This window comes from Passer montanus, unplaced genomic scaffold, assembly GCF_014805655.1.
Source record: "Passer montanus isolate IOZ18808 unplaced genomic scaffold, ASM1480565v1 scaffold18, whole genome shotgun sequence".
Taxonomy (NCBI): domain Eukaryota; kingdom Metazoa; phylum Chordata; class Aves; order Passeriformes; family Passeridae; genus Passer; species Passer montanus.
Window position 1 is genome coordinate 14,758,024 of NW_024365381.1, and position 14,082 is coordinate 14,772,105.

The 14,082-nt window shown below is 35.8% G+C and overlaps 1 protein-coding gene across 4 annotated transcripts in view; it reads right to left on the reverse strand.

Moving 5' to 3' along the window:
- The window catches only part of RALGAPA1 (Ral GTPase activating protein catalytic subunit alpha 1), a 129,222-nt gene that overhangs the window by 6,164 nt on the left and 108,976 nt on the right, over positions 1–14,082 (reverse strand). For all 4 annotated transcript variants that reach the window (XM_039704786.1, XM_039704785.1, XM_039704790.1 and 1 more), the window contains one exon: positions 5,106–5,230. In XM_039704786.1, coding sequence (XP_039560720.1) covers positions 5,106–5,230 — 125 coding nt within the window. The remainder of the gene's footprint in view (positions 1–5,105; positions 5,231–14,082) is intronic.

Consider the following 14,082-nt stretch of genomic DNA (forward strand, 5'->3'; position numbering starts at 1 on the left):
ACCATAGGGGAAAATAATTTGTGCATGTTGGTAAATTTTGATGGTCTTCTGAGATACTTCAGCATGTCCCACCTGACCTTCAGGGAAGAGGGCAATAATTTTTGTGTATCTTGTGCCCTTTGCCACTCTTACATATTTCAGTCCAAATCTGGCCAAGTTGTCCACCATGCTCAGCAGCCTTGCTAGAATCAAGTCAATTAAGTCTTTCACTAATTTTGTGAAATGAGGAAAGGAAGTGAGAAGCAGGCGTAGAAAGACTGCAAAAGCAGCTGCAAAGCAAGGCAAAAATGTGAGGAAGAGATGGTCTAAAGACCTGGGAGACCAGAATTGGGTAGAAGAGATAGAACTAAGAGGTATGAGAAAGAAGACAGCATAAAAAGATTAAGTTTATGACAAAACAGCAGCCAAGACCCTGTCCAGTGAAGAATGCTCTTCAGAGCCTAGCTGGAACCACGTGTGTAAGAGAAGCCTACTTCTCTCTGCCAAATAACAGTGAAACCCACTAGCTAAATTCCCAGTCTTTCCACTCCTGGAGACTGAGGCAGAGCTAAGAGAGCTTACCATTCCTACAAACTACTGTCCTATCTCAGCCTGCAGGAGGTGGTTGCTCTAGAGGCTGCAGTTTGCTTATGTATCCTGGGGCTGTTAATCAGTGTTATAGAAATTCTGTTTTGCCCTATACTTTAAAACAAAAATGGAAGTAATTACACAAGGCAAATGTCATAAGAAAATAAAGTAAAAAAATTAAAAAACTAGGAAATGTCAGGATTAAAATTTTTTGTCCCCTTGTGTGTAAGCATGGGATGCTTTATAATTGAACAATCATACTATTTTTTTCAGTAGACCCACTTCATTAAATGTAGAAAGTTGAACTGTTTGGGTTTTGAGCAGTGCACACTGAATTTACTGTCTCAAAGTGCTGAGTATACCTTCAGTCAAGTGGTTGACTTTAGGACAATAGCTCAGAAATGCGTAAGGTTTCAGCTGCAGCCATTCCAATATGAATTCTTTGGAAAAAATCACTAAGATTTGAGGTTTGCTCTGATTTGGAATAAAAAGAGAGTCCTAGGTTTGTACTTGAGAAAGGATAATGAGAAATTCTTCCAGCCCTTCCAGACACAGAGCCTTCACTTCTGTATTTCAGCTTCACTTTCAATCACAAGCCACCACCACGAAGTGTGACTCAGATCCTTCGACAGTGACAAAATCCCCATCATTCTCATCTGTGAAGGGGTGGTACGGGGCCAAAAAGATTATTAGTTTTAACTTTTCACACCAAGAAAGCAGCAGAAGAAAATACAAGCTACTGAACTAGATTTTTAAATGTGCAAAGCTGAAAGCATCATTACCTCTACATTCCCCTGCTTCCCTGACTGTACGGTGGCAACCCCACTTAGTCTTACTCTGGGAGTGGGGCAGCAGAACTGTTCTGAATGCAGGCTTGAAAATGCAGGAATGATTGCTGGGACCAAAAAGTCTGATGCTTTTGTTACAAGGAATATATTATGAATATAGAGAGGCCTCTTTAGAAATTTACTGTAATAAGGTACTAGTCTTAGTAGGAAGAAAGGGAACAAAAGAAGACAGAAAAAAGGAACCTACGACATGAGTACATTTAAAAGATCAGAATCTTAGCATCATGAGGTCAATATGCCCTTCAATATAATTGAGCTTATCATTGACAGTTCCCTCAACCTATCTCTGTTGTCACAGAGATCTGGTTCACTCAATATCTGCATAGGACGTGTTACCCTATTTAGCAGAGTATTTGCAGTTACTCAATGTAACAGAAACAGCACAAGGTAAAAAACACAAGAGGCAACTGAATTGCATTCTGTGATTAAGTAAAGGTAAATCTCAATTTCTTTAAATGTACACATTCACTATACTAGTCAGGTTCCTACACATGGGAAGGTGGATTTGTCAGATATTTTGACCGGGCAAACTAAGCTTCTAGATAAAACAGCAGCTGCCACAGTCACATTGTACTGAAGAGCAGCCACAATAAAAAAGGAAACAGCTTTTGCTAATGTCTGAGCCTTTGATAAAATAAGTCCATCTGAAAACAGTTTGTTACTGAATGGCATGTTCTCTATTTGCTCTGATTCTCATAGCTCAAATGAAAAAAAATGGCCAATGGCATCACAACAACGACAAAATGGTAACACCTGGTGATGGACTGTAGCAGACTCATAGTTTCTAAGATCTTTCTTAGATGAAAAAATGTATTTTCAAAAGAAAAAAGAGAATATTTTACAAAGTTAAACATATTCAGAAGTTGTAATCATTGAGATCATGATCCAATGAAATAATTATATCTGTAATATCTAAAATGTGGATTTTTTCTTAGTCTCTTCTGGTCAATAATTTTTTATTAAAAGAAGCCCCATACAGAAATTAAATATTTTGAATTTTAAAAAATGTGATGTATTCTTAGAAGCTGGTTAGAAATTTTCAGATGACATGGACACATCTGGTTGGGAGCCTGCAAGGTTTTGTCTGAGTAACTCTGAGAGTGATGAATGCATGTGGATTCCCAGGCACCATTCCTGTGTGTAATCCTGGCACAGTTCAGTGCTCTGTACCTCTTTTAAGAAATTCACCTGTTGCAGGGCCCCTGGAAATTTAGGGGTATCAATTTTTTCAACAGCACTGCTGGTGAACTCTTCTTTGGGATCACAGTCCCTCAGAGATTTAGGTCATCTGCAGCACTGTGCCTCACAGGTCTGCCTCTGCTGGAACTGGAAACCAGTGGTTTCCAGGCTGACCCCAAGCCCTGGGGTGCCCTTTCTGGCAGGTGACTGCAGCGTTATTTCACACCCGCCTCAGCTTTAGGATTTGTGCCCTCCAGAGTCAGCTTGGAGGCAGATGGTTCAGTGCTGCTCCAGGCACTCTGTGCTGGAGCTGAGTGTCAGAGTTCCAGGAGCCCGGGACAGGGATCAGGCTGCAAGCAGGACTGCCGGAGCCTGGCAGATGTGGGGCCAGGCTGACTGACTCTGACGCTGGCTCACATTTGCTGCATGTCTGTCTAGGAAGCTCCGGCTGCTCCTGACACTGATGGCTCGGTCACTTCCACTGCACAGTGCAAGGTCCAGAAGAATGTGGCTCCCAGGACAGGACACCGTGTTTCATGGTATGCACACACACACATGCATGTGTGCAGATGTGAAACACATCACAAGCTCCTATTAATGAGATTCCTACAGAAAATTATTAACTTTGATAGAAACGTTAAGTTAAAACCAAGTCTCTAAAAAATCATAATCCCCTTTCAGATCATGCTAGAGAACTTTAGAACCAACTTTAAAAGAATGCAGGAATTGCCACTATAGAGAAGTGTACTCTGATGCACCAAACTAGCACAGAAAAGCAGTCTTGCTTCACCCTGAAAGAATGAATTAGAGGAAGAGGGCAGAACGACTTGGCTTGGAATGAGACTTCTTAAAAGGAATGGGCAGAACTTCAACAAGTGCACTAGAATATAGAATATATATATATACTAGCCATACAAAAGTGTCTGGTGCTGAATATTCACTAGGTCCCTTGACAGGAAATGTGGTAAGGACTGGTATCCCTGGTTATTGTTTTTAATGTTTGTTTGTTTTAACTGTTTCTAGTTACAGATTTTTCCTATTCAAATGTTTTCATACTTTAAATTATGTTACTAATTTTTATACTGCTTTAATTAATTACTTACTTTTAATTTTACCTTTGGTCTCAACTATTTCCATTAGCATAATTATACCACTTATTATACTTTGAAACTGCACCTCATTTCTAGTTATTGTTTGTATTTTAAAGTAAAGGAGCCTCAGCATTTTAACATCTCTCAGTCATTCTTTTTATAGCCCTATCATAATTCTTGTATAATTCAGAATTGATTTCGGTATATATTTTGGAATTGAGAAACAAATTTTCAGATAACAACTTGCCAAACTATTCTTACAAAATTTATTTCATTTAGATTTACAGTTTTTCCATGGAAGCACTTTGATTATCATTAAATAAGGTTTTTCTGAACAGGGGATTTCAAGTGTTACACATTCTTCTTCTCCATCTCTCCTAGGTTATCACTGCAGAATGTCTTACAACATCAATGAAAGACAGTACAGGGAACAAAACACACCACTGCCATCCAGTACTACTTGTTCATGCTGAGAAACAAAGGTCAACACAATAAAGTGTTACTCATTCAACAACTGTCTCTATCATTAGTTACCTTAATCCCAGAACCAGTGTTAGTGCTTCATGCAGACCTGAGGTTAGTAAAAGACTAAAACTTTTAGAAGATGTAGTGGTCATTTCTCAATCAGTGTGAAATTCTTTTTAGTGTGAACAAGGGCAACAAGGAAAGTTTGCATACAATTTGGTTACAAGCTTAGTGCTCTAGTAAAAGTAAGAGGAACAAAGGGTTTTTTTGGACACTTTGTCTTACCTTCAGATAAACAGAACTGATATTTAATGATCTAAAAAGAGGGGAAATAAAATAATAAAATAATCATAAGGAGTTCAAGAAATGTCAGAACAGGAAGGCCTTGAGTTACTCATTTTCTTTTACCGATTTTCTTATTAGTAACAAAAAAATGCAGCATCCTCTTATAAAACAGGTATTTTACTGGAAAGTAAAAACTACCTTAAAACCAACTTTGTGACTAACAACATGGGAACAAAATTAAGATTGTGAGGCTCAGATTTTCTGTTTAAAACTATACATTCTAAACATGTAGTGAGCCTTGAAACTTTCTTATGAAGAAGGTGTACTTAAAAATGTTTCTACCTGAACCAGCCTAGATTACAGTACCAACGTTTCCAAGCAGACTCTATACAGGGGATCATGATAAAATTTGCTGTAAAAATACAGGGTCTGGTTGCTATACTAAAGCATCTTGCCAAATCTTAATGCTAGGTATTGGCTCATGATGCCAGAAAACAGAATGAAGATTTAAAGTCTACTTTAATGCTTGCCCATGTTCTCAAGCATGTATGTTCTTCCCAATTAATGGTAACTCTTCATGATGTGCAAAGGTCTAAATTTTTAGTCTTTATAAGTAAGGATACTGCATTTGAAGTTTAAGATTTTATAAGAACTGTTTGTTACTTCTTACCCGTCTCTGAGGGCAAATGGTGATAAGGTGCTGGGCAGAAAACCTGAGCAGCAAAATCTTCAAATGTTGTAGGCTCTAGATGATGTTGAACAATTGTTTGAAGGTATCGTGCTCTCTCCTCATAACTGAGTTAGCCAAGAATTAAGGATGAATTTATATCATCTACTGTAACTGCTAAATATCATTGCCTAGTAATTCAGAATTCTTGTTTTTGTTAAATACATGCAACATATTTCAGTGTACACACTTATTTTTAATTCTTTATATGACTGTGATATTATCTGATGCATTGACAAAATATAAAGTATAAGATACACATGATTAATGTAAACCTTATGGTTCAACTGTATTCTTTTAATGTCTGATGCAGAACTTCCTGAAATTGTTTACAAATAACAACAACTTAAGTACTCTCTTAAATAACTAATTTGCCTGTATTCCAGTCACAATTAAATACGAAAACATTTCAATTTTCAGGAGATGTAGCATGAAACATACCTTAGCATTAACAAGACAAATTACTTTGCACTTTTCCATAATAAACTGCTTTCATAATCCCTAAACACACACACATTTAAGACAAATATAGTGAATTTTCAGTATTGGGAAAAACACCTTCTCAAATATGTCATTAAAACAAGCAAGAATATCTGTAAAGAATCCACAGGACCCTTAAATACTGGTTAAGAAGGTGTTGGCAGGGCACTGATAGTAAAATACTGTACTTCTTATTTTTTCCTGTGTTCTCCCCCTCCAATATTACTGACAAGGGACTGGTATCTTGAAGTGTTGTTGTTTTTGAAGAACCCTCTCCACGCTTCTTGTTCCAGCAGGCCCGATTGTGCTGTAAGCACAGAGAGAGCGAGAAAAAGAGAGAATATTTCTGCTGTTCATGAAAGCAACTATGGAAATGGCTGTCAAAATGTAGAGCAGCAGGCAGCAACATACAATTATCAAGAAAAACCACCATGCTGACTTCATGTTGTATAGTTGCTGAACTGAGAAATCAGTTAACCTTTTCTCACACAACTTTCAGTCCTCCAGCTGGACTCAGTATACTAAATGAGGGAAACCTTCTCCAGCTATCTTACACAAACACAGAATGATCAGAAATTTTCCCTGAGATTTACACTTGTACCTACTTTTTCTCATATTTTATTTGCAGATAGTGACATAATTTTCTCCTTACATAGTTCTGTTTTCCAAAAAAATAGCCCAAACAAATCAGCATGCTGTGGAGGAATGCACTCAAAATAGGTTTCTTTAAAATTCTGGGGTCTTATTTCAGGTCTGCTGGTCTTTTTGGGGGAATCAGTGAGGAAACTATCTTTCTGACTTAATTTCAGCAGCTGTGAAATGGAGATAATGCTCACATTGCACATATTTTTTATCAATCCGAACATAAAAACTGTATTACATGTGATAAGCATTTTTAATTACTAGTGATAACATTTAATATAATGATACTATTTTAAGTTATGATAAGCAATAAAATTCCCAACACCCAATGAAACAATAATCTTTATATTATCTTACAAAACTATATTTCTACAATTACAGAACTTTTCCTACACATTTTTGCCAATTTTTCTGTAAAATATTTACTGCAGATTTTACAATCTGTCTAAATATGAAAAAATATAGAGGATATATTATCTAGAAACAAGTTTCAGTGAATAAAATTATTTCTATAATATCTCCTTACACCATAACTTGGTTACATAGTGAAACTGGGAAACAGTTTTCCCTCCAAAATCTGTACTCTGAATTCATTCTGAATCCAGAGACAGCTGAACCACAGCAGAAGCCTCAGTTTGGAGAAGCTAAAATAGAAGCACTGGGACAAGAGAAAAAAAAAATCTCCCATTGTAAGGATTCTTAGGTTGGGGGATAAACACAGTATTGAGCCTGAACAGAGGACAGTAATATAGCACAGTTTTTAAGAGGCTATGTATAAGTGGTAGAGGATGAAACTGATGGTTGAAGTCTAAATAATACTACGTATCTCACAACTTGTTGAAAAGCACTTTTTTTTCATTGGGGGAGATTCACAGCTGCTGAATTTTCTGCAGTTAATAGAGTCCTTTGATTCACAGCAGTGCCCCTTGCACAAAAAATACTGGCCTTTGTGTATTACCAGAAACTAATTTTCTATTTGGCTGAAAAGGGAAAAATGGGGTTATTGCTTCTCCCTCCTACAGAGCTTTTCATTATGCCTGATGCACTCAACTTCTAAGCTCTTCTGAGAAAAAAAAAATAACTGAAGAGGCAAGAGGTAGAAAAATGAGCTTGTTAGCACATTAGAAGTGAAGTATCTTGGTGGGCCCTAGAAATTCCCAGTGGTGTGTTAACTTATCACTCTATGCATGCTGGCACTGATAGTCTCCCAATTGATCACTCTCTTTTCGCACCAAAGGTGCTGCCAGGAAGCAAAGGCTGAAGGCCCACAGGAGAGCAGGCTGCTATCAAAACAAGCTGTTTTTGAAAGTCTGCTTGAATGGGTAAAATGTTTCATGAAAAAGTAGGGTAGAGACACCTACTTGCTTTTAAAATGCTCTACTTTCAGAGGTCTCTAAAGGAAACCTTTTAGTTTATCCAATTATATCCAAAGCTTATACACAAATAAGGCAAAATGAAGGAAAGTTACTGCTTTGAACATGACAAAGACATTCTTTTTCTCTAATCTTGGTACAATCTCCTAACCAAATACAGAAGTCTTGAGATAGATGCTGATCGAGGACAATAATAATATTTTTGTTACACAGTGAAGAGGATATGCTTATATCAGTTCTACAAGTCTAATTCAAATGCACATTTGGTACAGAAATAGAAAAGTAATTCAGCTAGCTGGGTTGCTGCTTATCCACAAAATCCACAATCCACAAAACCATCTTCAGCTTGTTAAAAATATAACCCACCTTAAAAATAACAATCCACAAAACCATCTTCAGCTTGTTAAAAATATAACCCACCTTAAAAACAACAAAAAAAAAAATCTTAGGCAAACGCCAAATCCAAAGCTTGCTCTACTCCACACTAAGAAATCACAGTCTCTCCTCAGAAGAACTCTGTTTCTCTATTAGAGACTGCATAGATGAGACACTTTTATCTTCTAGTCATTTATATTTTGAGAACATCCTAGTAATTTTGAAACTCAAATTCTATTTGCTTTTGTGGCCAAGATAATCTAGTTCTACACTGTATTTGAATGCAACTGTCTGCAAGAGTGACCATAAACCCATGGTAGCTAATTTCTACATTACTTCTAATAGGCTAGACATTTATTTCTTTAAAACACTGCTCTCTAGGAAAGACTTATTAGCACTTACAGATTGAGTGGCACATACAAACTCAATGGCTACTAATAATAGGGCAATGCAAGCTGTATTCTTACTTGGAGTGGATGTTGCCACTGGCATCAGCAATTAAGATGGAATGGGAAGGATGCACAGACAAACCAATGGAGAAAGACTGGCACAGAGAGTGACAAAACACTTAAACAACAGCATTGTGAGCTGTTTGCTTCTGAAGAAGGTGCTAACTGGAACAAAACAGAATGAATAAAAATGAACCATATACATTAATTATGCCGACATTCGCCCAAATGTGTCAGCTAAAAACTTGTAGATGCATAACAGCAAAAAGCACAACAAAAAAAATCTAATTACTTCAATGATATACATTAATTATGCCGACATTCGTCCAAATGTAAAAACTTGTAGATGCATAACAGCAAAAAGCACAACAAAAAAAATCTAATTACTTCAATATACTTTTTCAGAAGAACCAGTTCTGAAAAATAGAATCAGTACCAGAAGAAAATTAGGAATATCTTTATAGATCACTCAGGTTGTAGTCACTCCAGCCAATATTTCATTTACATTAGGTTCCATTTTACTTATTCTCTAAATCTGTAATTATTTCTATTAATAATTATCTGAAAAGATCTATCATTCGAAAGCACTGTACTTTCCATTATTAGACCTGTTGATTTGCACTTGGGAACAAGCACTGAAAGCCTGGCTGTCAGATCACCTACTTATGCCCAATCTTTCTCAAAAACATAATTTCATGTCTTCATCTAATAGCTCTCCATCTCTGTTGATTGTATCACTTCCAAGCTTTAGATTCCTATGGCAAATACATCTACATCTTGCAGACTCTTTATGCATAATCTAAGCTAAAACTTTTTTTAGCCATCTATCTGAACAAATTACCTAGGCTCTTACCTCACATCTCAGTTACTGCCATATCCTTTTCTCTGGCCTAAATAAATGCATTTTTAATCCTTTTATAATCTACTCAGAGCCCTGCAGAATCCACTTTCTGGATATACTACTTAGATGGTGCATTCTCTCAGACACTGCCATCAGTCTGCCACTCCCTAGTGCAAATGTAGGCTACTAATTTGAACTTTATAGTCCATACCTATTCCATCCATTTTACCAAAACCACTCACCTCCAGTCAGTTAATGCAGTCACTCTCACTAATCTTGACCTTTTTTGAAAGGCACGTTTGTACTTCTGTGTGGCTTACATGTAGCATCAGGTCTTCACAAGTGTCCACAAAGAATTCCCCCCCAAAACTCTCCCTTTGTTATGATTATTGATTTTTTACAATTTACTGTGTCATTCTAGCTAAATATTTTCTTTCCATTCTTCTTCACACTTCTCAGTTTTACAGCTGGCTAAAATGCATTACAATAAATCTATCTAGTATCTTTTAGTTAAGGAGTGGATGCATGATTACTGATACAGTCATTGACGGAATACCAATCCTAAAATGACCTTAACTTGAAGCTGGAAAAAATGAAGAAAAAAATAGTTTAAGCATGGAGTAAGATTCCCAAGAGTTTATTTAAGGATACAGCACTTCACAACTATGTAATATATCTATTACCAGAACAACTAAGTGTTAAATTCTCAAATGGGCTGGAGAAGAAATTCTACTGCCTGCTCCAAAAAACATTTGTTTCCTGAGCATGGACTGGAATCCAGGGACTCTCCTCTCCCAAGAAAGTACCATAATGATTAGACTATATAGATGAGCATGTATGTTTCCTGTGATTAAGAAGAAATCTCATTTTATGAAACAAAGAAAAAATTCAGCAGTGTTGAAGTAAGACACTTTTATGAAAGCTTTATTCATCAATCTTCCCTCCTCATACTTGTGTATTTGGATATACGTGCAGCATACATGTGCAACATAACATAATATAACTGCATACTGGTATGTAGGTGCTTTGGTTCCAGAGCTGGGTTTTAATGATTGCCTTGAAATACCTCTTAGGAAAAAAGCTAGAACATACATTTCCAAATAGCAAGATGGATTTTTTTTCAGGTTAAATTACAAACTCCTCTTAGAAATACATGTACAGCTGCATCCCTGGCAGTTCCAACTGTTAGCAAAATCATCTAAGAAGTCAATATATATTGATATGATTGTGGAGAGTATGACTTTGTTTGCCAGGCATTGGGAAAATAATTTAAGACAAGCAGAAACTGAACTGCTCCATCCTCACCTGGAAAATGAAAATCCTATGCCCAGAGATACTTTCTTGTAGGATAAATGGACACTTGCAAGAGGTTTTTAATTGCATACATACACAATTTACATAAAAGAGATTAACAATATTTTAAGAAAAGCCATATAAGAGGGAACTCTTTTGTTTATTACATTTCCCCCCCTCAGCAAATTCAGAAGCACAAATCATTTTTTATAGGAAAACCCCCCAAATCTGTAGTATGGCCAACACAGAAATATGCTCCTAGGATATTAGGGACCAAAGTTAAAAAAAAGAAACAGTGAAGAGCATATGTTGGTAGGAGATTTTAAGTTCTTTACTCTCTGGCCTAAAAAAAGGCCAAACCCTACAAAATTAATTACTACAGTTTGAGATACTTAAAATTATGAAAGAATTGATTTTATTTGGCACATTTTTCCTAGTAAGTTTCAATTCCTTACATCATCCTTACATCAAAGTGTGAAAGGAGAACAGCCTCCCCTATAAAGATACAGGTTAGGATCAAGGTTTTAAGCTGAAAGGAAAACTTAGTCCCAGCAGAATTTGACTTCTACAGGAAGATGAGACAAAACCCCCACACATCACAGAAATGGAATTTTTTTTCTGGGAAATCTCACTCTAAAAGAAGAGACTGTGCAGTGGTTGTCAAAGCAGCTGAACTCATACTGAGTCACAGCAATTTGTAGTCTTTGTTGGCTCTTAGAGTTAAGGATGTAAGTTGGGCTGCTATTGATCCAGTGCTGGAAGCCCTGCAAGTAGCAGCATTTTGTATGTAGGTGGGTGATCAGTATCAACTGAGAGGAATAGTTAAAGTTCTCTTATATTCTGAAAAGTGACTCTGTAGAAGTGGTATCATGGTGTTCCCCATTTATTGCATTTCAGTAATTTCCACATCTAGTTTGCACAGTATACAAATAAAGAGGGTTTTTTTCTTCCAGCTGCATCTTCTATTTACTCAAGTCACCTTGATATCTCAAAGTCAGCCTGCGTTCTTTTGTGTTTCTTAAATACTGTCAATATTGAAAATGGCAAATAAATATTTAGCTAGGTGCATCTGTTTACAGAGCTAAGCTGTAAATGCAAGAAGCTTCTGCACATACAACTGGGCTTAGCCACAACACCAATGATTCATAAGGCAGAATTCAGTTCATTCTCCTCATACCTCACACAAGTTACTAAGGTGAAAGAGAAGAAAAACATTACTATTCTTGATACTACTAAGGAGGTGAAAGAATTAAAAAAATTACATTTTTTAAGGTGATTTTTCCCTGCTGAACTATTTCTTCAAGACAGCTCTTCTGCAATAAAATGTAGCAATATATTTTCTTACTCATAAAAATACAACATAAACCTCAGAGAAACGAAAAAGGTATTTCAAAAGTAAACTAGTATGTTGCATTTGGTGAAAACATTTTAAAACTGCAGAAGGGGTTCTATTAATTATCCAAAATCAATAATTTTAGTAAGTAATGTATATGATACAATCTACTAATTAACATAGATATCTCACTAATAAACTGAGAATGTATATGAAAAACAAGTAACAGAACAAGACTGTAGAATTTAAGCAAGCCTAAAATGTATTATCCAATATATTTAATGACATTCTTTTTCAACTCAAGCTGTAACTGCAAAGGGCTTTTTCAGGCAATTTCTTAGGTATGTTTCTTCACGAAGAAAACAAGGGTACATATAATAGATAAATTTATACAAACTAATTCTTTCATTCCAAGTATTGCAATTTGTGTCCAAAACATAGTTGAGTCATCCTTTGAATAAATATAAGGGAAATTGCTTTTAAGTTTTTATACTACTGAACAGTTAAATAAATCTGTGATAAATTAAGTGTTATTATGTTATTAAGTGTTAAAGGCATTTTTGCCATTTGGGGGACATTTTTTATTTAAGATTACTTATCTTGCAGTTAAAGGAGATAATTTGCATTATATCTACTCCATGGTTATATGGCTAAAAGTCCTGCAAGGTAAGTAGGCTAGATAAAGTTGCAGCCATTGAGTGTTTCCAAGTAAATGGTATTGTTTTCTGCCTAGTTTACCAACACACTACATATTGAAAGGCATTGACTTTATCTGAATTTATGTAAGAATCTTAATTTTTACAGTGTGGGCAGTTTCAAAAATTCTAAATTACTGCAAGATATTCTAACTGATGCTTACATTTTCATTTAAAAACTCAACACATTTAACATTCTGCAAAACTGTCCTTCTAGGAAAATCCTTGATGCATTGTTTACTTTTATGCTGTTCCACAAATTCTTACAGCCCACTAAATTCATCAGTGGTTTATAACATCTTCTAGGAAGAAAAAGCTGTGATTCATCAGTGCAGACAAAGCTGGGCTTTAATCCATTTCTAGAACCATATTGCCAAGTCTATATTGTTTACGTTGCGTCTCAATTAAGAGACAGGCAGGACACCTGGTACTTCTTTATCTAAGTCCCACGGGCTGCCAGATGACTCAAAATCCATAACAGGTGCTAAGGCAGTGTGAGTGGAGCACCATTAACACAAGCTGGAATTGGATAAAATTTGGACTACGCTTAACCACTTAAAACACTCAATTATGAAATGAAAAATGTAACCACTCTGCATCAAGGTCCTTTACAGAAGGCTTATAAAGATATGTAGAATTAAAGTGCAAGTGAACTGAACTTAAAATAAATTTTAATTTCAATAGGTTCTTTATAATACAAAAGATATAAAAACTAATTATATTAAAAAGTTGGGATTCTTTTTAAGATAAGAATAGAAAAATATACTTTACTGAATTAAGTCTAATTCTGTTCATCTGCTTAGGCAGCAGAAATGACAAAAATCATGCTCAGACCTCTCAGAATTTCAAAAGTAAGGGGAAAAATATCTGAATTAAGACTGGTTATCAAATTCTTCAGCTCCATAGAACCCAGAAGTTACTTTCTTTTAAGGACTTTGGCAAATAGAAACATCTTATGGAAGGATTCAAAAACCAACAAAGGTTCAAGTGAAAACCTGTATGATAAAAGATACTCATTTGCACCAAAAAGTCCCACTGCAGATGTCTTTTCAGCACTTTTTCATCTAAGGTGACTGAGCTACATATTAAGCTTAGACTCTGACAGAACACACTGCATGAGAAAAAAATGAGTATCAGAAATTTTACAGTGGACAATTACTTAAGAACTATCTGTATCTAAATGTGCAGAAATCCAATTAAGTTTCTATTTAATATTGTAATTATCAAGAATACAATATAGTGATTTTATTACCAGAGTAAGCAGCTACAAAGTACAGTAAACTGTCATTTAAGACAGTGTCAGAGCATCTATGATAAGCAGCACTGGCTTAAACTAATGCACTATATGCCTCTAGGGAATGAAAGGCTCAGAGACTGGGTTTTAACATCAGAATCTATCCATTAATCTTGACTTAAATATAATCTACTCTGCAGTAAGA